The 22,228-nt window shown below is 44.2% G+C and overlaps 2 protein-coding genes across 2 annotated transcripts in view; one reads left to right on the top strand and one right to left on the bottom strand.

Annotated features, from left to right (window-relative positions):
• Positions 1 to 2,086, bottom strand: part of KLHL20 (kelch like family member 20) — a 38,119-nt gene extending 36,033 nt beyond the window's left edge. Inside the window, exon 1 of the mRNA XM_066597309.1 lies at positions 1,940 to 2,086. The gene's annotated coding sequence lies outside the window, so the exon portion shown is untranslated. The remainder of the gene's footprint in view (positions 1 to 1,939) is intronic.
• A 5-nt stretch (positions 2,087 to 2,091) lies between these two features.
• The window catches only part of ANKRD45 (ankyrin repeat domain 45), a 49,178-nt gene continuing 29,041 nt past the window's right edge, over positions 2,092 to 22,228 (top strand). The window contains exons 1-2 of the mRNA XM_066597311.1: positions 2,092 to 2,216; positions 10,688 to 10,963. Coding sequence (XP_066453408.1) covers positions 2,165 to 2,216; positions 10,688 to 10,963 — 328 coding nt within the window. The 5' untranslated portion in view covers positions 2,092 to 2,164. The remainder of the gene's footprint in view (positions 2,217 to 10,687; positions 10,964 to 22,228) is intronic.

Genomic DNA, 22,228 nt, shown 5'->3' with positions numbered 1-22,228 from the left:
TGCGTAATAAACACTGTACACACAGTTATATTAGTATATGCCTCATTAATAGCAACATTACTAAGTGGCAGGGCGGGAAATTGGGAAAAAAAAATTCAGACTGCGCAAGACAGCGTGCGACAGATACGCCATCATGCGCAGTCCAAAATCGCTGCCATGCGCAACAAGTCACGTAGCGTTAAAATGCTGCATTACACATGCAGCGTTTAACCCCATGCTGGTAATAGCCCAGGCCGCTCTCACACATGCATTCAGAAAACGCCGCTCAAAATCACGGCCCTTTTTCTGCGATTTTGAGCGGCATTTTTGTACGCGTGTCACAGCGCTTTTGAAGCACCCCATAATTGTGATGGGTGAGGAGTTAGGTTAAAACACGCCAAAATAAGACAGCGTTTGAAAATTGCGGCGTTAGAAATCCCGCGTTCGAGCGCAGGCCCAATTGAAATCACAGACGGATGGCGCCGTTACGTATCCTGACAAACCTATAGGCTGAATGTTATCCGTTAATAGAGATCACGAGAAGCTGCCGGCGACGGGCGCCATACAGTCATCAACCAGCACCGACGTCCCTGGATGCCAGCGGTTGGAGACCCGTCCCGATCAGTCCTCGCCCATGTGAGTAGAGGTGAAGGCTTGGACCGTAGGCTCGCACGCATTTTTTTGCTGTTAACCCTTGCATGATAGGAGTGCTGACATTCAAACCTCCATTCCTATCTGGACGCTCTATGTTGGCATCCGTCACCCACAGGCTGCCATATGAAAAAATTAAAAAGTTTAACAAATACTTGGCAGGCGGGCATAGCATCATGTATTACGCTGTCCGCACCCCTTTTGTTGGTGGCATACCGATATATAGCTGCCAGACGGAGAGAACAAGGACACTCATTTGGCTTCCTTCTGACTAATGGAGCCCATGGACACATTTAGCGTGTACCCATGTGTGGAAAACATCATCTATGAAGGCAGGAATGTGGGGTAGACCCAGATGACCACAGCAGCCAATCACAGCAGCCTACGGACATGTCATCGCTGTGCGTGTAAACAAAGGCACGCGGGGATCAAACAAAAAAAGGCCAGTTTCAAACGACCGGATTTGAATTGCAGATTCCGCGATCAGCGTCTGCGCCGGCTTTCCGCAGTAAAACACGGGCATTGAAAGGCATGCATTTTCAAATTTTCCTCCACTGTTGTGATATGAATTGCGCATTCTGCGAGTGAAAGAAAAATCGCAGCACACCATTTTACCGTGGAATCCGTGCAAACAGCCTCGATTGATGTCAATGGAGGCGTCCGGCCCGCGGCCCAAACGCAATTAACATTAGGTATGGGCTGCGGATACCCGCGTCATTGTAAAGCGATGGCACGGGAAATACAAACAAAAAAAAAAATGTATGGCGTATGACGCCTCCGCAGCCATCTGCAATACAGGTAAGTGCCGTACGCAGGATCACCGGCCGGACTCCACTCAGGCCCCCCGCATGCCGGATCCAACCCGGATGGCATACAGTAGGTTTATAACATTCCCTGGAGTTTAAGGAAAAAAGCAGCACCGCGCCGACATCTCCTGTAGGCCGGGTTCACATCGCAACGGGCGTCCCATAGTCAGTATATCCCTTAGGCCGCCTTCACACGGCTGTACTTGCGTGCGCAATACGCTGCGAACAGAACCCATTGATTTCTGTATTTTGCGGGCGAAATTTTGGTCACGCAAACAAGAAAAAAAATAGAACATGTCTGCAGACTTGTGCACAGTCGTCCCCATAGAAGTCAATGGGTGTGTGCTAAACGTAGGAGGTGATTGATGGGCCCAGCTGTGACATTAGTGACCACTGAGGGTCCTTCCCAGAAACAATCCTAATCCCCAGCCCAGGATGTCACCAGCGGGCTATGGACGCCCTACAATGATGGCAATGGTTACAACGTATCCCGCGTCTCTCACCACAGTCAGTCATTCACCGGCCAGCTGCACGCAGACACGGCACTGCCAGACCTGGAGCTTCCCCACCGGAGCCTTCTGTCCTTCTCTGCCACCGAGCCGGAAGTGGTGCGCCGCCTCTTTCTTCCCCCTGCCGCGGCTGTGTCACCGGGAAGAACGTCTGTAGGGATCCACTCAGCGTAACCAAAGAGAGGCTTGACACGCACTTCCGGCGGCGCAGCAGTCTCCATGACAACGCGTCCACTGCCGTTTCCATGCATTGTGCTGCACTGTAGCTCAGGTGAGGCGGCGGGGGCGACAGGGGGACCTGAACTACCGCTTATGGGGCCCGTGGGGGATTACAACGCGGGCTTACATGGCATCAGCCACAGTCAACTTAGCTATTTCCATAAGTTAGACAGTCTTGCTGTAGAAATGGCAGAAGTGTTCGTGATGGCGGTCCCAGATGGTGCGACAGCCGACAAAAATGTATTTTTTATAAACTTTTAAATAGGTTGCGCCCCTTTTAAACCAAGCCACGCCCTCTGTATGCGTAATATGGGCGCCTTCACACCTGCAAGAAAAGTGCGCGTTTTTTGAGTGATGCGAGAATTATAAAACCCATCATTTTTAATGGTTTACTTCCCATTTGCGATGTTTTCACTCATGCGATGTAGTGTGGAATAAAAAAATGGCGTTATGTCCTTTCTGCGTTTTTTTTTTTTCCATCTCCCATGTTTTCCTATGGCGCCTCCTCTTTATTGCATCCGTGCGATGCGTCTTTAATGTTAGAAAGTCCTATTGTCTTTCTGGAGAGAAAACCGTGCGAGAAAATTGCAATGTTTTTGCAAGACGCCGTTGCCAGCAAAAAAAAGATCGCTGACGCTCAGACATCTTATGAGCAAACTTGTGATTTAGCCGCGATTTTCCCACGGCCATGTTGCGGTCGCCAAAGAGCCCTAAGGCTAGTTCCACACGGGCAATCCCAATTTTGCCACAGGAAAATTGCCGCAAAATCACACCTTTCTTCCTGCTAATTCTTTTTAATAATCTGCCCGCGATAAAATCGTGCGTTTTTTATTGTGAACGTCAATAGAACTTTCTAATGTTAAAATCACAAGTGCACTGCGATAAAAAGGAGCTCCATGGGGTAACATGGGAGATAAGAAAGAGCAAAACGCAGGAAGATAGGACAGACCGCCATTTCTTGTTCTCGCTACATACCCTGTTTCCTTGAAAATAAGACAGAGCATGACTTTCCAGAATTTTTGAGGATGCAAAATGATTTTTCAGGCTTTTTGAGGATGCTTGAAATATAAGCCCTACTTCAAAATTAAGCCCTGCTAACAGTTAATTAAAAAAAGTCAATTTAAACAGTGTTCAGGCAGCTATACATGTAAAAAAGTTAAACCTTCTTGAACAAAAATTAATATAAGATGGGCCTCATGTGGCGCAGAGTGTTAAGGCAGCAGTATGCAGTCCTAAGCTCACACTCACGGCCTGAAGGTTGCGGGTTCAATCCCCGTGTAGGTAGGTAGCCTTTCTTTCATCCCTCCAAGGTCGGTAAAATGAGTACCCAGCTTTGTGGGGGTAATAAATAAATGACCTGAAAGCGCTGTGGGATATGTTGGCGCTATACAAGTAACAAGTCCCTTCTCCTTCAGTGAAAACATGTGAAGGATTTATAAAAAATTTTTACTCGCCCGTGTGAAACCATCCCTATGGAGAGCAGATCTGGTTGGGACACGTAGTAGTGCAGTGTAGTGTACTAATAATTGACTGATCGCACCAAGTGCCCTCGAGGGTCTAGAAATAACAAATTCTTCCCTACAAATCTCTGTTATGACCCATCCCACCACTTTCCTTCCCCTGCACACACATAATGTATGGCTGCGTTCATAAGGACCTGCACTATAAAAATAATACCGATACATCAGTTATAGCGCAAAGTGAATAGTGTAACAAAAAAAAAAATGCCAGAATTGCTATTCATCTGCCTCCCACAAAAACCTGCAATAAGCAGTAATCAAAAAGGCACTTGTAGCCTAAAATGGTACCAATGAAAACTGTAACTCGTCCCGCAATAAACAAGACCTCATGCAGCTCCATTGGCAGAAAAATCGAAATGTTTTAGGCCGTTGGTTCCAAAAATGCATAACATAGAATTAAAAAAATACGTTTTCATTGTGCAAAAGCATTAAAAAAAGTTAAAAAAAATAAGCTAGACATTGCCATAATTGTGTTCATCCAGTGAAAAAAGTTAACATAAAAAACCAAACCATAAACACACCAATGCCAGAAGTGCTGCTGTTTGGTTATCTGCATGCCATCATCACTTAGGCCGCTCTCACACACAGCGCCAGCAAAACGACGCAATTTCAGTACTGTTTTCGGAAGTAGGTTACTGCTCCCGACAGCGGGTTTTAACGCACCCCATCATTTTGAAGGGTGATGAGGTGCGTGAATCGCAGCAAAATAGAGCAGACAGCGTGTGAAAATCACGCCGTTAGAAAATGCAGTGTTCGAGCGCAGGTCTGCGAGGCACCATTGAAAACAATGAGAGCCTTGTACCGCGATTACTGCGGCGTTCAAAACGGTATAAAGCGGATGTGTGAGAGAGGCCGTACATGTACGTAATCTTATATAGAAAACGCACAATCTGTTTGTTTGTGTCAGATACAAGTCCACAGTTCTGTCCGATTTGAGTGACATTTAGCATGAGCGTTCTTCAGCATCGGGCGACGAGTACTGGCGGAATTAAAAATCGAAAACTCACCGACTTCCCCTGTAATTTTTGTTGCCGATAGCAACCAATCACAGCTCAGCTTTTATTTCTTATACTGCTGAAGTAAAATGAAAGCTGCGCTGTGATTGGTTGTTATGGGCAACACAGATTTTCTTAGGGACAGCTTTTACAAGAGTGCGGGGCTCATTTTTGTGGCCCGCTTTTTTATATCCTAGGACTGCTATTCTTTTTGAAAGGCCAATTTTTAATAACCAATGCTTGCGCTTATAGCGCCATGCAACGCACAGGTATATCACCTAGTACACTATATGTATAGACTGGTGGCAGCAGCTCATCACAGCCGTTGGCCACAATGGGTGATTTTACACGTAACGAAATCTCTTACTTTCTAACCGTACTGTTCAGTCGCTGTGCCGGTGAATGAGACTGACCGAATGATTGGTGGTTAAACCAAACGATTAGCGGACAGGCCAACAATGATTTTCACACTTGCGTGAAATGAATGATAAGCGAACGAATCGTTCAGTCATTGGCCAACACAGAGATTATCATTCAGACATCGAACGATGCAGCCATTTCTTGAATGATAATATTGGGCAACACAATTTTTGTAACCGATAAGCAGATAGGCGGCTTATAGTAACTTTAGTGCGCTGAATTCAAGTATATCCGTTTTTTTCTGCCACATAAGGTTTTCCAGTTATGGGGAATAATGTAATCCAATTGCCATTGTTTTGTATTTTTTGGGAATATGCCTATACAATTAACCTTGCTTAATAAAAAGAATAACAAAAGTGATTGCACAACTATTTCACAATCACTGATACACATCAGGTGCTGCCTGAACACTGTAAGGGTAGGTGTATATAACATATAGGGTATGTTTCTATGTGGAGGAAACGCTGCCGATCATCCACCAGTTAGTTATAATTAATGAACTGTGTTTTTTACAGGTCATTGGTTAAGGCCCATTTAGACGGGACGAATGTCAGGCAGACGATGCCCAACACTCGTCCCCGCATACGCTCACTCCCATGGTATTGCACGGGAGCTAGTATCACTGGCTCGCTCACAGAGCAGCCAGCAGGGGGCAGGGAGGCTGCAGGAGATTTCTCTCCTCTCACTCCCCCGCCCCTCTCCATTGACTTAACATAGCGGCCTTAAACACTGAACAGCTGCTATTTATACTGAACGATCATCGATCAGCTCATCGTCCATTGTTTATGCTGCAGTGTAAATAGCAGCTGTTCAGTACTGAACGGGCTCTATGTTAAGTCAATGGAGAGGGGTGGGGGAGTGCGAGGAGAGAAATCTTCTCCAGCCGCCCCGCTGTGAGCCAGCAATACTAGTTCCTCATACAGCAGCTACGTCGATGGATAAATGAAAGAGTTACCATTTTTTCTAAAACGAAAAAAAATTTGGTCACTGCGGGGTTAAATACCTTGAAAATGAGACGTGCCGCTATTATTCAGTTTTACCAGTGTAATCAGCAGGTTTTAATTTTACAGAAACACATCAATTACTTTCAGTTATGAAAATTTAAAAAAACTTTGTTGCACAATGTAATTGTTCCATGTAACAGCAGCTTATCAAATCCTCTTCATGCAATTCTGCGAATACCGTTTAAAAAATCTTTCACACGAGCGAAAGTGAATGATAATTGTTCGGTTTAAACGTGAGTGAATGGCTGAACGAGAATCGTTCACTTTACGTTCCTTGTTCAGTTTTAGCAAGACTACGTCTAGGTTCACATGGGACGGATTTGCCGCAGAAAATGTGTGTGGAATTTCTGTATGACAGATCCGCCCGCGGCTCTAAACCCGGGATTAGCCAGCCATGTGGACGAGATTTTGCACACGGGGCAGCAAAGCCGCGCTGAGCCGGCGCTGTGGTGCAGAATTGACAGCCCCAGCATATCAATTCTTTTTTTTTTTCCATTGCGGCCTCTCTCCTCTCTATGGGGAGAGAAAGCGCAACGGATTGTCGGCGGCTGAACCCCTCTAAAACTGCGAGTTTTGAAGCAGCACTTATTACGTGGAAATCTCGTGGTTTTTCAGTGCGGCCAAAGCGCGGGATTTCCATCCTGTGGGAACCCAGCGTTGGCTTCCACACTTACTAGTGCGTTTAACTGCTCCCATAGGTGTTAAACGCTGAACGAAAAGTGAGCGATGGTCATCGATGATTTACCTGAACGAGTAAGCGATGACATCACTTGGAAGTTCAAGCGAGAATCGGCTCATTCGAAAGAGGCATAACACAGAGTCCTTTTCCCACGCTATGGGGACAGCATCTCCGCTCTGAGACGCCAGACCTTGTAAACGTCATATAAGATACAATTTAGCTAAGGGTCTGTCCTGTTACAGCTACGTCTGCCTGTTCACGGGCGTGGTGTCATTGCGAGATCTGTGGCGATAGAAAGTAGAAACTATAGAATGCGCAGCCTACTGCACACGAGCGGAAAATCATAGCAGGTTTCTCCTCGCGTGATTAAAATCGCAGTACGCGATTCTCTGTGGTTAGCCTATCATTAATATAGGCTCATCGCGGAGACCTTTTAGTGCTCCCCCCTCCTCCCCCACGGCAAAATATCGCTAGCGATATTCCATTGTGGCCATGGATTGACGGCCTACCTTTTTCTTGTAGTCTTTATCTCATGCTAAGGGATCCACTTAGCCATTACACAGATGTATGCATATAACCGACTGTAAGGCCTCATTCACACAACCGCTGTTTTAGCGCATTAGAGGTGCGTGAAAAGATCGCGTCTAGTAGAACCAATGGTTTCCTATAGAATGGTTCACAAGAAGGAATTTTAGACATGCTAAATACTCGCACCAATCAAGGATAGCACATGTGACTGCAAAGCTCGCATGTTTCTTCGGGGGATATTTCTTGACCTCAGCGGCAGGTATTGGGTGTAAAAAGTGGCGCTCTGTGAGGCTACGTAAGCTTGCTGAGGACCAGCGGTCTCACACAGAAGGCGCTCAACAAGCTGCTCCTGGAACTGCAGGGAGGCAAGCGTTCCCGGGGCTTCTTGTAAATTACGTATTACAGGTAGGGATCTGAATAACGCCGGGCTCACACGGTCGGATGGGGAATCCACTATCAGAGGCCTGCATTGGATCCTAGCTGTGAGCCCTGCTGTGGCACTGCTTACAGCCGCATAATATACTGCGCATAACTGCGTACATACGCAGGCGGTCATGCGCAGTACACCTTCTTTGTTTAAATTTCCCATGCCATCTCTTAGCGATGACGCGGGTACCCGCAGCCCGTACACAATGTAGATGCGTATTGGCTGCGGGTATATCCACAAACATAAAGCACAATGGGATGTATGTTGCGGATATCCACGGTAAAATAGAACATGCTGCGTTCTGTTTTCCGCGAGTGGATTATGTAATTCTGAGCCACTAATGTGAGAAGAACAGTGTAATGCAATGCATTTACCGTGAATTAAACGCATGCATAATCCACAATTTTTATCGAGTCGTATGTGACCCGCCTAAGGTAGATCGCTACCTTTATATCACGTGACCGGGGAGCGCTCAACGAGGTCACCAGTCACTACTCCAGGCTTTCGGTGATCTTTGGTACCTGGGAGCAAGAAGATTTTAAATTTCCCAGGCCCTCCCAGGCTCCTGTGCAAGTGTCCGGCATTTGGCCGACAGGCGCATGCGCAGAAGCTAGGGAAGGTTTGTGGATGAGCATCGCATTGGGGATCAAATGCGGAAGCCTCTGGTAAGAAGTTTCATCTGCTCTCACCGATTGCATCGGTAAGGGGAGATGAAACTTCAACTTTTTAAAAAACTTTTACGTGATCGCCATTATCCATTGGATAACAGCAATCACGTGACCAGGAAATGCATACTGCAGCCCACTGTGAAATCTCCAGGCTCTCGGGTACCTTTGGTAGCCAGGAGCAGGGAGATTTTAAATTTGCCGGGCAATCCCTGACTTTTGCGCATGCGTTTGCCATTTCGCTGATGGGGGCATGCGCCGAACCTGGAAAAGATCTACGGCTAAAGGTCCGATCAGGGGACAAATCCAGGGACGTTGGGTATGTAAATTCATCTCCCTTCATGGATACAATCCATAAGGGGAGATAAAACTTAAATTTTTTTAAACTTTACATGATCACCAATGGATAATGGCGATCACATAACCGTGAACCACATAGTTCCTGGTGACATCTGCGTAAGCCTGCAGCAGGTCCAGATCGACGTGGAACATCATGGAGGATGAAGGTAAGTATTTTCAGCTCCCCTCATGGATCCGATCCGTGAGGGTAGCTGAAACTTTAACTGTGTTTCACTTTTTTTCTCACTTTTATGCGATCGTCGTTATCCAGTGGTTCCGGGGACTGGTTACCGTGGTTCCCAGTGACATCTTCAGCCTCCTGACTACCTTCAGTTGCCGGGAGCCAGGAAATTTCAAATTCCCTGGGCCAATCCGATCTTTTGCGCAGTTGTCACCATTTTCCCTTTGGCGCGCATGCACAGAAAAAAGTGGCAGGTCCTTTCAGAACCAATTCGCCGTAGGACATCACGGAGGAGAGAGGTGAGTAGTTTCAGCTTCCCTCATGGGTCCGATCCGTGAAGGGAGCTGAAACTAACTTTTTTTTTACTGCTTATTTACTTTTATGCAATCGCCGTTATCCACTGGATAACACCAATCGGGTGACCGGAGTCGGATATCCCGGCCCACCATAATAGATCCAGATTGTCGGCTACCTCCTGCAGCCAACAGCAGGGAGCTGTCAAGTCCACGGCCCAGAGCGAGCGTGTTTTTATGGACCTGGGGATTAAAAACACTATGGGGTGGTCACTTATTTTTTTTTTCAAATTACAGTTTTGACATTTTTATATATGTATAAAGATTTTTTTATACTCTAAATTTTTATTTTTGTCCTACTAGAGGACTTAAATATCACAATCTTTTAATTATTGCACCCCACGCACACAGTTCATGTGTATAAAACTCTTCGCATCTCACAGACTTTTATTAGCTCTCAACTTTCAAATTATTATTGGATTCGTTGCTGTGGGATTGATTCCAAGGTAATCCACAGTCCCAGTGATGCATGCACGCAAAGCGGTATTTTCTCCTGTGGCCAACCCCCCTTATGTGGGTCGGCGGGAGGCATACCCTCGACTGCGTGTGATATCAATCCATCCTCTCATGCCGCTAGCTCTGTATCCTCATCCCCCAGTTCTTAGGGTCCTTTGGGTCGTCCTCTTCATCCCCAGCTGTTGGGGCCTTTTCCTGCACTGTTGCCCAGCTGAATTAGTACCTGAAAACTGGATATCTGTGCAACGCATCATAATTTGTTTATTTGTAAAACCGTTCTTGTTTCACGTTATTCCATGTATTATTTGGTCACACAAATGTCCGATAAAGATTTGTTGAACCTTAAAGATGCCTCACTTGCATACGTTTTACAGCACTGGCCTTAAGATCAACATACACATTAGGGCTTAGTCGCCCCAAACTGTCCATAATGCCAGGGTCAGACGACTCTCTAATTTTTATGGGGCAGCTCAACTTTTCACCGACGGAGGATGTCAGGGGAACGAAGGATCAGAAATGTTGAATTTCATTGTCTGATCTTTTGTTCCCTGTACAGTAAGCTACCAGAGAGCTATCTGGCTGCAGCTTACCTCCCTAACCACACAAATGTTCAGCCGAGACAACTGTTCATGTGTATGAAGCGGATGGAAACCACTATAGAACAAATTATTATTCTTCCAACAGTACCTGAAGGTGTATGGGCACCTCCAGATACAGACTGTCAGCACCAAGAGCCTTCCCCAAGTACTCATTGCCAGTCCTGTAATCAGTGCTTGAGGGAGCACTATTTCAGCTACCCCACAATTCCTTGATCTGCTAATCTCACGCCCCCCCCCCCCCCAGAAGATCTGCCTGTTTTCGTGTGTGATCTTAGTGTGTGACCCCTGACCATTACAGGATAATTATTGGGAATGTCTGCGAAATGAACAGTGAACTTTTTATTCTTCACTATTTAGGTGTCATTGTGACAGAAAAGAGGAGGATGGATATCTTACATCCTCTATCCCATGACAACCCCGTGCTTCAGTGTGTCCTTGAAGGTGATGTGCAAGGCCTACACGCCATCTTTGAAGATCCAGCTGATGAGCACCATGAGCAATGTAGTAAATTTCTCCTACAAGAAGATCTGCTAGGGAGGAACCCACTGTTCTTAGCCTGTATACTGGGACGTTCCGAAGTTGTGAAGGAATTGGCCAAGTATGGAGCCAACATTAATCAACAGACAGCTCGAGGTAAAAGTCTTTATATGTGCTGAGCATATATACTGTACACTGCATGTATGTATCCTTTATTTTGAACCTGCAATACAACAACACAAGTAGCCCTCTCTTTACTTCAAACAAGGGTTAGGGGGGGGGGGGGGGGTTCAAAGTGATCTCACATTTATAAAATAGTTCTGTTATGGACATGTACCAAATTATGGGTTCTCTAAGCCACAATCCATTTGATGCAGGCTACACTAGGGTGCAGTGTGTAAGGAATCCCCTATGGTTTTCACTGCTCACTGCTATAGCCCTTTGAAGTGGGGCCACGAATACTGAATTTACAGCTAGCCCTTTTCAGTCAGTGTGTACAGAGCACAGATAGATCTGAAAGGGAAACCAGCTGGCAGCAGAGAAGAACTGTGATTCTCCTGTATATTTCCTTGTCCCAGTGAATTAGTAAACACTTGCTTATGCGCTCGGACACTAGGTCAAGAATATCAGAATAAACTCACCCGGCAGATGGGAGGGAGATCAGCTGGTGGCCAAAAACTCTCTCCCCTCTGAAGTTCCAGGAACACTTTGTATACAAAATACACTGGGTCCATGTCCAGAGGATAAATCAAAGGTTCCACTTTATTATAAAAAGATGGGTCTCTAACAAAAGACCCGTGGTATAAAGTGCCAAAAGGCACACAGTCCTAAAAATACAGTGCAACACGTTTCGGCTAATAGCAATAGCCCTTATCATATACATGAGAGATAGGGATAAAAGACAACTATATATAAGGCACTTACATGGAGGTAAAAGACAGGGAAGGGATGACACAATTTTTTTTGTAATCAACCCCTGCACACCCCCTCTTGTTAATCGGAGAGCATATAGCTCTGTGTCACATATGGAGGTCTTTCTTCCCAGAAAATGAGTGAAATGATGAGAACTTGCTCATGTACTCAGTCCTCTATACCATTTAACCCCACAGGTTGCTGACTATGGCATCTAAACACTTGTACAGATAAAAAAAAAATGAAACTTTTTTTACTTACACAAGGCTTTAAATCTTTAAAAATAAAAAAACTAAAAAAAACTGTAATCACACATCCATAGCAGCCTGCACTATAAAATATTACATTCAGGCTGCCTGTCCACGGGCGTTTTAGCATTGCGTTCCCCATGGCGATAATACGTTGCTATGGAAACCGCAGCCCTCCTGTCCACGAGGGGAGAATCATAGTGATTGCCTTGATTGTCCGGGTGAGCCTATCTGACAGCAGAGATCCGTCTGTCGGCTCCTGCTCCTGGGTGGCGGTTTCCACGGCAGAGATCGGCCGCGGGATTCTGCAACGCCCGTGGACAGGCAGCCTTATCTAGTACAATAAATTCCGAGTGAGAAAAAAACACAAAATAGCTGTTTTCTGTTCATCTTACTCCCCCAAAACAAAAATAAAAAATAATTAAGTTGTATATACTTCAAAATAGTACCAATAAAAACTTCAAGTAGTCCCATAAAAACAAGGCCTCATACAGCTATGCTGACTGAAAAATAAAAATGCTCCTGTCCTGGAATGTAGAGCTGCACAAAAAGTTTTATATTGTGCAAAAGCAGTAAAACAGGATAAAACCTCTATAAATTTGGTGTTGTCATAAGCGTACGAACCCATAGAATGAAGGTAGCATAATATTTACACCATATGTGGGACGCCATAAGGATAAATTCCATAAAACAATGGTGAAATTGTAGCAAATGTACCTGAAATTACTTAGTATAAAAACTACAACTCGTCCTGCAAAATACAAGGTGACATACAGCGACATTGATGAAAAAATGAAAAACAAAGGTTATGACTGCTAGAACACAAAAGAAGATAGGATTTACCCGCTGAAATGATTCTGTCACTAAGAGTTTAAAAATGCAATTAGGCAGCAGAGTTCAAAAATATTGAAATTAGAAATTCAAAAAATTGATAATAAAAAAGTGACATTTTCGGGAAAGTTTTTCCAATTTTAATATGACTGCTAGGGGAATAAAACAAAAGGAAATATCTGCTTTACTCCAAGAGCGGCAGCACACTTGTCCATGGCTTATGTCTCCATTAAAGTGTCAGGGAAAATTTCTAAGTACAGCACCAATCAGGCCCACCCCCCTTGCCCCGCTGCCGGCGGTAAAGAAGAAAACACCACACAGAGGTCTGGTATAGTTCCTCACACGGGGACATGACTGCGCCCCGCCCTTTATTACAGATTACATGAGATCTTATACCCTTTGGTCTCATCACTAGAAATGAGTAATAGTCTCATTGGCTCAAATCCACCGCATAACCATATATGGGAAGTACGGATTTCCGGCCTGAGACAGTGAAAGTTCAGATGCATAGTTGAACAGTCGTTATCTTGCTACGGCGCCTCTGGAAAAACAGCCAAGTACACGCGGCCTTCGTGTCTGGTTATTCCTTGTGTTTAAAATACATTTTGTCTTCGCCTGGCAAGGTCTTTGGAATATCTGGTATAAGGCGAAGTATTAAGTTTTTCATAGAGTTAGTACATATGAGAATAAAGTTAGTATACATATAAAAAGAAAGGCACATAACTATATCTATATAAATTTATATATTCCAGTGTTTTCTTTTCTACCTACAAGGATATATATATTTCCTTCTCAAACCCCCCTAAAAACTTAATACGGAGATCAAGCACCAGGCCTTGCACTCTTCCTCGGTCGCCTCTCCCTTGCGTCAGGGTTTCCCCACTGCCCGTAAGGCCCTACTCCTAGGAGGGGGGATCCCTACCTCACCTCAGAAGGAGGCCATGGATTCCCTGGGCTTATTTCTGGGCATCCATACCCTCTATCTGTACTAGTTAACACCCCACAGGGTGTGCCCTCGCTCGAACCTAAGATCTTCTGCACTTTCCCTAGGCAAAAGGGAAGTCCACTGACAATTCATCTTAGGAGATCGGGGCGGCGCAGTACTAGTACATTTTCTCCATTCTTCTGGTAACGTACATGGTTGGCATTATCGGAACTGGCTCTTCATCCTTTTGAAACAAAGGGAAATTTTGGTGTCACATTATCCAGTCCCTTACTCATACTCTTTTTGATCAAAGGGATAATACACATACAGGAAATTACATACCCCACCTCTTTCTGCTAAAATCATATCCAGGGCCACTCTATTTTGGAACGCCATGGATGCAGTAGGCCCTAACTGGTCAGCTAACCCTTGTAAAGCATCCCTGGTGTAGTCTACAAACCTCTGCTGATTGTAATAGATATAATTCATCCAATCTACATTATTATTAACAGTGACAATAGCAAATAAGGACTCAAAACCTGCTTTAACCTGATCTCTAGAATTAAATTCATCTGGCACCCCCTTGGCACTCCTATTGCATCTATGTATACATGTGGATCAAAGTTACCACCTGGAGCGTCAATTTCTCTCTTAGCACGATGCAGTGTTGGATTCTCACCCTCAGTGTAGTCTTCATATTGCACATTTGATTGTATTAATTTGTTCTGAAACAGGGGGCTAGTGTACAGTAGTCAAAGGTGTGTGTTAGAGGAATTGTACCACATTATAGCATGTAAAGGATATGCAGGATCATGAGTTTTTTCAGTGCAAAGTGTGTATCCAAGTGGGCTTTCCTTCGAGCTTGACTGCAGTTGGGGTGGTAAGCAACATCTGGTAGGGACATTCAAACAGGGTTTCTCTCTCAAACTTTTTCACATAGACCCTGTCACCTGGTTTCAGATTGTGACACTCATCTGTAGGACCTGGGAGAAAAGCAGAGACTACAGAATGCATTATTGACAATTCCTTGGAGAGGCCTAGGACAAAATTAACAAGAGAATCATTCCCCAAATTCAGCTACTGTGGCATGTACCCTCCGGAGAAAAAGAAAAACTAATGGAAGACACTCAATTCAAAATTTGCCCATTTCCTCCATTGCCTTTTGTATCTACTTTCCCACTACTCCGCGGATGGTAGGGTGTGTGAAAAGCCTGGAATATACCCAAAACAGACATGATGTGTTGCATTATTTCACCTGTGAAGTGTGTACCTTTGTTTGACTCAATCACTTCCGGTGCCCCATATCTGCAGATTACCTAATTCATGAGCTTCTGTGCGGTTACCTGCTTATTTACTTTGGTAACAGAGTAGGTCTCTCCAACCTGAAAAGAAATCAACAACAACAAGCACATATTCATGCTTCCCAACAAGGGGGAGCTGAGTGTAGCCAATTTGCAATCCCTGAAATGGGTAGATTGGTCCCGGCAAGTGTTATGTGGCAAATTTACTTCTGCCCTGTTGCTTACGGCAAAGATCATGCAAAATTGGACAAATGATGCAGCAGCTACAGAAAACCAAGGAGCCACCCGTCCTTGTTCAAGCGTTGACATAATTGCTGCTTTGAGAGGTGCGTCTTTCCGTGCATCAGCTGGGCCATCATGGGGCACAGGGACCGTGGTAGGCAAGTTCTATTGACTGTTCACCATATGCCGTCCCTTTTTAGTCCATTTTTCCTTTTCTTCCTTGCTGGCTTGTAACTGTAAAGTCTTTAGCATATCAAAGTTCAAAGTTTTTATCAAGGTCCAAGTTTATGGTTAAAGTCCAAAGTTATTATCAAAGTCCAAGTTGTTAGTCAAAGTCCAAAGTTATTGTCAAATTCTTCTTTTCTTCTGTTCTTCCACGGCTTGAGGGCCGCTGCCTTTGCTGTGTGGTCTGTGATGGCGTTGCCTCTTGTTTCTCTGGTGTAGGAATTAGTGTGAGCTTTCCACTTTGTCAGGTAGAAGTAGGGTCTCCATGAGACCGCTGCATCATTCTTAATTGGTTGTCCTGCTGAGGTAAAAAACTGTCTGGCCTTCCATGTTGGGCCGTAATCATAAGCTATGCCAAATGCATACCGGGAGTCAGTGTAAATGTTTGCCGTCTTACCTTCCTCCACTCTACACGCCTCAGTGAGGGCCTTCTTCGTTCCGCTTCTTGTGCTGCGACATGCGGAGGCATTCTGCTTTTAGGACATCTTGTTGTGTAACCACTGCATATCCAGTGTGGAGTCGTCAATCACCCCTGGTACCATCTATAAAAAACAACTCAAAATATGCATTAACAAGGGCTTTCAGTAACTTTTTTTTTTTAACTTAAATTTTCTTGTTGCATCAATGCTAGACAATCAGGCTGGTATTCTATTTCAAATAGATCAGAATCTTGTTGCAAAAAATTTAAAAATTTAAAAATGGCTTGCAAAAAATTTAAAAATGGCTGATTTGCAATACCTACATCACCTATGCCTTCTCCCCCCCCCCCCCTTTGAACCAGGGTACTCAATTGTAAGAATAGTAGCCGGGTTCAAGTTAGTATAACATTGGAAAAAGATTTGATGGATGCAGATAAGGCCTGTAAGATGTTAGCACCAATAACAGAGACATGAGTTATATCAGGGCAGAATAATCTACAAACACCTATTAATATTTGAAATGTGATATCCTTTAAGCAAATTCATTATTAATCTGTTCCTGCCTGCAATGTCTTATCAAATTTGAGACAGGAGAAAAAACAAAACAAAAACTTTTACTAGCTGCTCAAGATCCTCACCCCCTCCCTTGTGGACAAGAGGGATGAAACATTACGTCCTTTACATCATCTAGCTCCACCCCCTCGATACTGGTCGCTTGCGTCTTTTTTCAAACCTTCATTTAAGCTTAACAGTCTAAGCATCCACATCACAACCAAGTAAAGTCTTATGCATGGGGGGGACTTTTATCCCCAGTCATTAACTCTCATCCATCCATGCGCTCAAGTCTGCTCCGTCACCCCCTATTGAAGGTGTACCAGTCCATACAGATGCACAGACAAAAAAAAAAAAAAAAGTTTGACAAACAAACATACATCAGTTGAAAAACATTGAGGTGAGTGCTATAACGTTATAAAGTACATGATTCTATTGAGATGAGATTGTGAATGAGCGCTATTTATGACAAATTATGTGAAAAAAAATTTGCTGAGTGACTGAGACATTCTATCTTTCTTATTTACTGAAGCTATTATATGCTGTATTAAACGCTAAAGTATTTTAGTTTCTGTGACCCTGAGTTTGGAGTGAAATCTGAAAGCCCCCACCTTTGTAAAACTAAGTGTTATCTCTCCGAATATGCATTCACTGACTGAGTTGTTTTAGTTTAACTATTGCCTGCATTTGAACTCGTAATTAACACATATGCTGGGACCTTCTGACAAATTTAACATGTTTTGCATTTTCAACCCCTGTATTCTTAAAAGCCCCCAGAGAATGTGAGTGGGGTAAACTTCCTTACACCTGTCCAAGACGTGTCCATTTGTGACCTCAGAACCCAGTAAGAATATACCTTAGAAATTGCTATATTTCCTGCCTACTAAGACAGTATAATTAATTAAATTCATTATAAGCTTTCATTCCATTTAAGCAAGCAAAGATATTTTCCAGGGTCATTATTTCATCCTCTCTGCTTTGTTATCGCTTGACCTTGAAAACTAAACACAAGTTGCAGCTTCACATAAACAAGCCTTCTCATCTAAAAGCAAGCTCAGTTAACTATTTGCACATACAGCATATACATATATACACACATATATATATATCTATATCTATTATCTATCTTGTATTATACACCTTTTCCTCTCTCTCTCTCTGCCAACAAATCACATGCATTGTAACTTTCTTCTCGACTTTGCTTGTTACTTCAGCACTTTCTCCCTACCTAACTGCCAATGTAACCTTTAATAGACACTCTCCCGACACCCTCTTGATCACTTACTGTACTTTCCAACATTTCACTTACGGATACTTTCTTAATACGTGTACATACTTAACTTTCTCTGACTGTCTCTCTGCTTCTCACTTCAGCACTTTCTAGCAAACCTTGGTCTTTCAAGGCGCCTCTTGGTCCTAGAGACCTCCTCCCAGACACCATACTGTAATCTACCGTGCGGGTCGATGTCACACATTTTCATAAGTTTTCTTACATTTTACACATTGGAATTCATCTCTCCTCCACCAATTGATCCGCACGGCGGCAGCCCTTGAGGGGCTCTGTCTTCTTTAATAAGATCTTACGCATATTAGAACAACAACAACAATAATAATAACACGCTCCATAGAGTGCATCCCTCTTAATTCCAAATTGTCAGCCCCTTATATACCGGCAAAACAACCGAGGGTCCCTTCTCCTATGGAACCAGCCTCACAGAATGCATCTCTCTGAAATCAAATCGTTAGCCCCATATATAAGGCAAAACAACCGAGAGTCCCTTCTCCTATGAAGCCTGTCTCACAAAATGCATCCCTCTTAAATCAAATCGTTAGCCTGGGATATATATATATGGCAAAACAACCGAGGGTCCCTTCTCTTATGAAACCTGTCCCACAAAATGCATCCCTCTTAAATGAAATCGTTAGCCTGGGATATATATATATATATGGCAAAACAACCGAGGGTCCCTTCTCTTATGAAACCTGTCCCACAAAATGCATCCCTCTTAATTTTCAAATTGTTAGCCCCTTATATACTGGAAAAACAACCGAGGGTCCCTTCTCTTGTGAGACTAAATGAAAAGAAAGAGAAAAAAAATTCTGCAGATACAACAAACAACCTTCACTATTGCTAAAACGCTATGGACTTCAAAGTACAAATAGACTACAGACTAGTTCCTGGGTGAGCGATTGGTGCGCATATCACGGTCAGTGGTCCGTGACGGCAAACCCAAAGCCCACGAGTTACCGTGTAGAACTCTTAACCCAACCCGTCTGGTCACAAAACACAGATAGTCCCTCCTGCTGCAAGACTCGCAGTGTAAAACACAACATAAATATATGCTGGTCTTACCTGGAGTTCTGTGAGTTGATCAGGCTCGGTTTGCAGCAGGACGGCTTCCCCGTGGCGTGGATCCGGGTGGACAGGGCTGCACGGCTCCGGTTTTGTCGCCCCAGTTGGTTGCGCCAATTGTCAGGGTAAAATTCTAAGTACAGCACCAATCAGGCCCACCCCTTGCCCCGCTGCCGGCGGTAAAGAAGAAAACACCACACAGAGGTCTGGTATAGTTCCTCACACGGGGACATGACTGCGCCGCGCCCTTTATTACAGATTACATGAGATCTTATACCCTTTGGTCTCATCACTAGAAATGAGTAATAGTCTCATTGGCTCAAATCCACCGCATAACCATATATGGGAAGTACGGATTTCCGGCCTGAGACAGTGAAAGTTCAGATGCATAGTTGAACAGTCGTTATCTTGCTACGGCGCCTCTGGAAAAACAGCCAAGTACACGCGGCCTTCGTGTCTGGTTATTCCTTGTGTTTAAAATACATTTTTTCTTCGCCTGGCAAGGTCTTTGGAATATCTGGTATAAGGCGAAGTATTAAGTTTTTCATAGAGTTAGTACATATGAGAATAAAGTTAGTATACATATAAAAAGAAAGGCACATAACTATATCTATATAAATGTATATATTCCAGTGTTTTCTTTTCTACCTACAAGGATATATATATTTCCTTCTCAAAAGGGGTTGGCCACCTTACATTACAAGACCGTGTAGGATATATATAAGCAATTTAGTCATCTGCACTGTACACGAATACTGTGGCGTTTTCTTAAGCCATACCTCCTCACTATCCAAGTGTCCTTGCAGAATAACACAGTTGCTATGGAGGGGCAACCCATCCACCAGTGCCTGCCACATCCCGCACTCTGTACTTGCCTTAGTCTTTATCCTGGATACAGTAAAATTGGCATCGGTGCAGTTTGTGGGACATGGAAGGCATTTAAGGTGCCTCTTCACCGGCAACCCTTCATAGGACCATGCAGCTGCACCGTTCTGCAAGGACATCTGAATGGTGAAGGGGCGAGACTTAAAGGGGTTGTCCCGCGATAGCAAGCGGTGTTATGCACTTCTGTATGGCCATATTAATGCACTTTGTAATATACATCGTGCATTAAATATTGGCCATACAGAAGTTATACACTTACCCCCTCCGGTGCTGGCGTCCCCATCTCCATGGCACCAACCAAAGCTGCCTTCTCCCTGGATTAGACGCGCTTGCGCTTTCTGTCTGGCTCCGGCGAGCTCGCGTTGCACAGGGCTTCTGCTTTCGCGGGACAACCCCTTTAAGAAAACACAGAAGTATTCATGTACAATAGTAAGTGGTTAGTAAGGTGACCAAACCCCTTTTAAAGTTAATGATGTTGACTTGCAATACCACATACATCCTGTGGACAAGCGTGGTGCTGTTTTTGGAAAAAAATGTTTTTTTCCTCATCCTGAAAAAGCTCATTTAAAAGAATTTTAGTAGCTTTTGAAAAAATGACATAGCAAGTAACAGAGTACAATAAAGAAATAAAGCCATCCTGACACATCTAGTCCAGCACCGTTGCTCCAGTCCCAGAAGTGACTGCAGATGTCACTTGCTTCTTATTGCACATTTTTCGTTAAGGCATTGATTGGTAAGGGGTCACATGAGCGATGAATGGCATGTGCGGCACGGCAATTGTGGATTAGGGGAATTTTACTGGTTATGAATTATCTATAGAAACAGGGATCCCAGAGCAGGAGGGCAGAGGGAACACCCTTATTATCTGTGGCCCATATGTTTGCGGCACACTTACCTGATGCAGTGGCACTCACTAACTTATAGGTATTAAATAACCTCTTAGAGGTGTGCGGTGTAAGACACGGATGTTCAAGATGTGACGTTGTTGAGCATATTGGGGGGGTATTTATTAAGACCAATGTAGAATACTGTATGATTCCTGCAGATGCACCAATGTATGAAGAGGTTCATATATCAGGTGACTCTCAGGTGTCTGTGCTGCTAAAAAGAAATCTAATCCAGCTAGGAGCTTGAGTAGATTTCGGATATAATTTACACCAGTTTTTCATAAATTATATATAAATGTGTTAGACTGATGCGGCCATACCCCTTCGTGATAGGTTGGGCACCCTTTCCTTAAAGGCAGTGACAATTTTAAAAAGTCACCCATTTTTTGCGCAAGTGATGCTTGTGCCAGACACTGACCATTCTATGCCAATTTTCAATTAGTAAATCCCCTCTTAGGCCTCATGTCCACGGGCAAAATAGGATTTAGAATCCACAGCGGATCACCCGCATGCGGATCCGCATCCCATAGGAATGCATTGACCACCCGCGGGTAGATAAATACCCGCGGATGGTCAATAAAAGTGAATTTAAAAAAAATGGAGCATGAAACAATCCGGACCATGCTCCATTTTCGTGTGGGTCTCCCACGGGGACGGCTCCCGCAGGCTTCTATGGAAGCCTATGGAAGCCGTCCGCATCCGCGGGAGACCAAAATCAGAATATACTCACCTGCTCCGGATCTTCCCTTCTTCGCGGCTTCATCTTCTCTCCGTCGCGGCCGGATATTTCTTCTTCAGCCCGGCGCATGCGCGCGGCACGCAACCGACGTGCCATGCACATCCGCCGGCCCGAAGAAAGAAGATCCGTTCGCGACGGAGAGAAGATGAAGTCGCGACGAAGGGAAGATCCGGAGCGTGCGAGAGGTGAGTTAATTCTTCTTTTCAGCGCTCATGTCCGCGGGGCAGGAGGGACCCGCTACGGATTCTCCGTGGACATGAGGCCTTGGAGTATATAAAAGTGTATGTTCCCTTGTGATCAACCATTTAACTGCCAGTGCATTTAACATACATTAGACAGGATCATACACCTACAAGTACTAAATTAAGTGAATTCTATCCACACTGGCTACAGCAGAAAGTGAGCAATTGTGTGGTCAGAGACTATTAGAAGATAGGCTGTATCCTTGTTCTGTATTATATCCTTGTTATTGTATTTATATGTAGAGTTCGAACTACTGGAAGACAGGAGGGCAAAAAAATAGCTTTGTCAGCTTCTAGACGGTCTAGTACTAATATAAGTAGTTAAACTGGGAATATAGTATGTTTTCAAATTCTAGTGCTGCCCTCTAGTGGCTGCACGGCAAACATCCTGATCAAAAGTGATCACTACTAAATGCAATCTAAAAACATTTCCATTAGAAGATAGCAGCATGTGTACAATAATTGTATGCTATAACATGTCTGTCTTTAGGGTTGTAATGATCGTATGTGCTTGGGTGGTTCATCAGAAATATTTCATGTAAGTGCAGCTTACAAGGGTTGTCCACAACTGCCACAAAAGTACTGCTGTCTGTCAGCCGGTGCAAACCTGTCCTAGGATGGGAGAATGAAAGTGCAGACTGGAGGGTAGAAGCAAAGGCGGGACCATAGACAGGGGTGGA

The sequence above is a fragment of the Eleutherodactylus coqui genome, chromosome 3 (genome assembly GCF_035609145.1).
Source record: "Eleutherodactylus coqui strain aEleCoq1 chromosome 3, aEleCoq1.hap1, whole genome shotgun sequence".
Classification (NCBI taxonomy): domain Eukaryota; kingdom Metazoa; phylum Chordata; class Amphibia; order Anura; family Eleutherodactylidae; genus Eleutherodactylus; species Eleutherodactylus coqui.
Note: the sequence above shows the minus strand (reverse complement) of the source record. Positions and strands in the feature narration are given on the sequence as shown.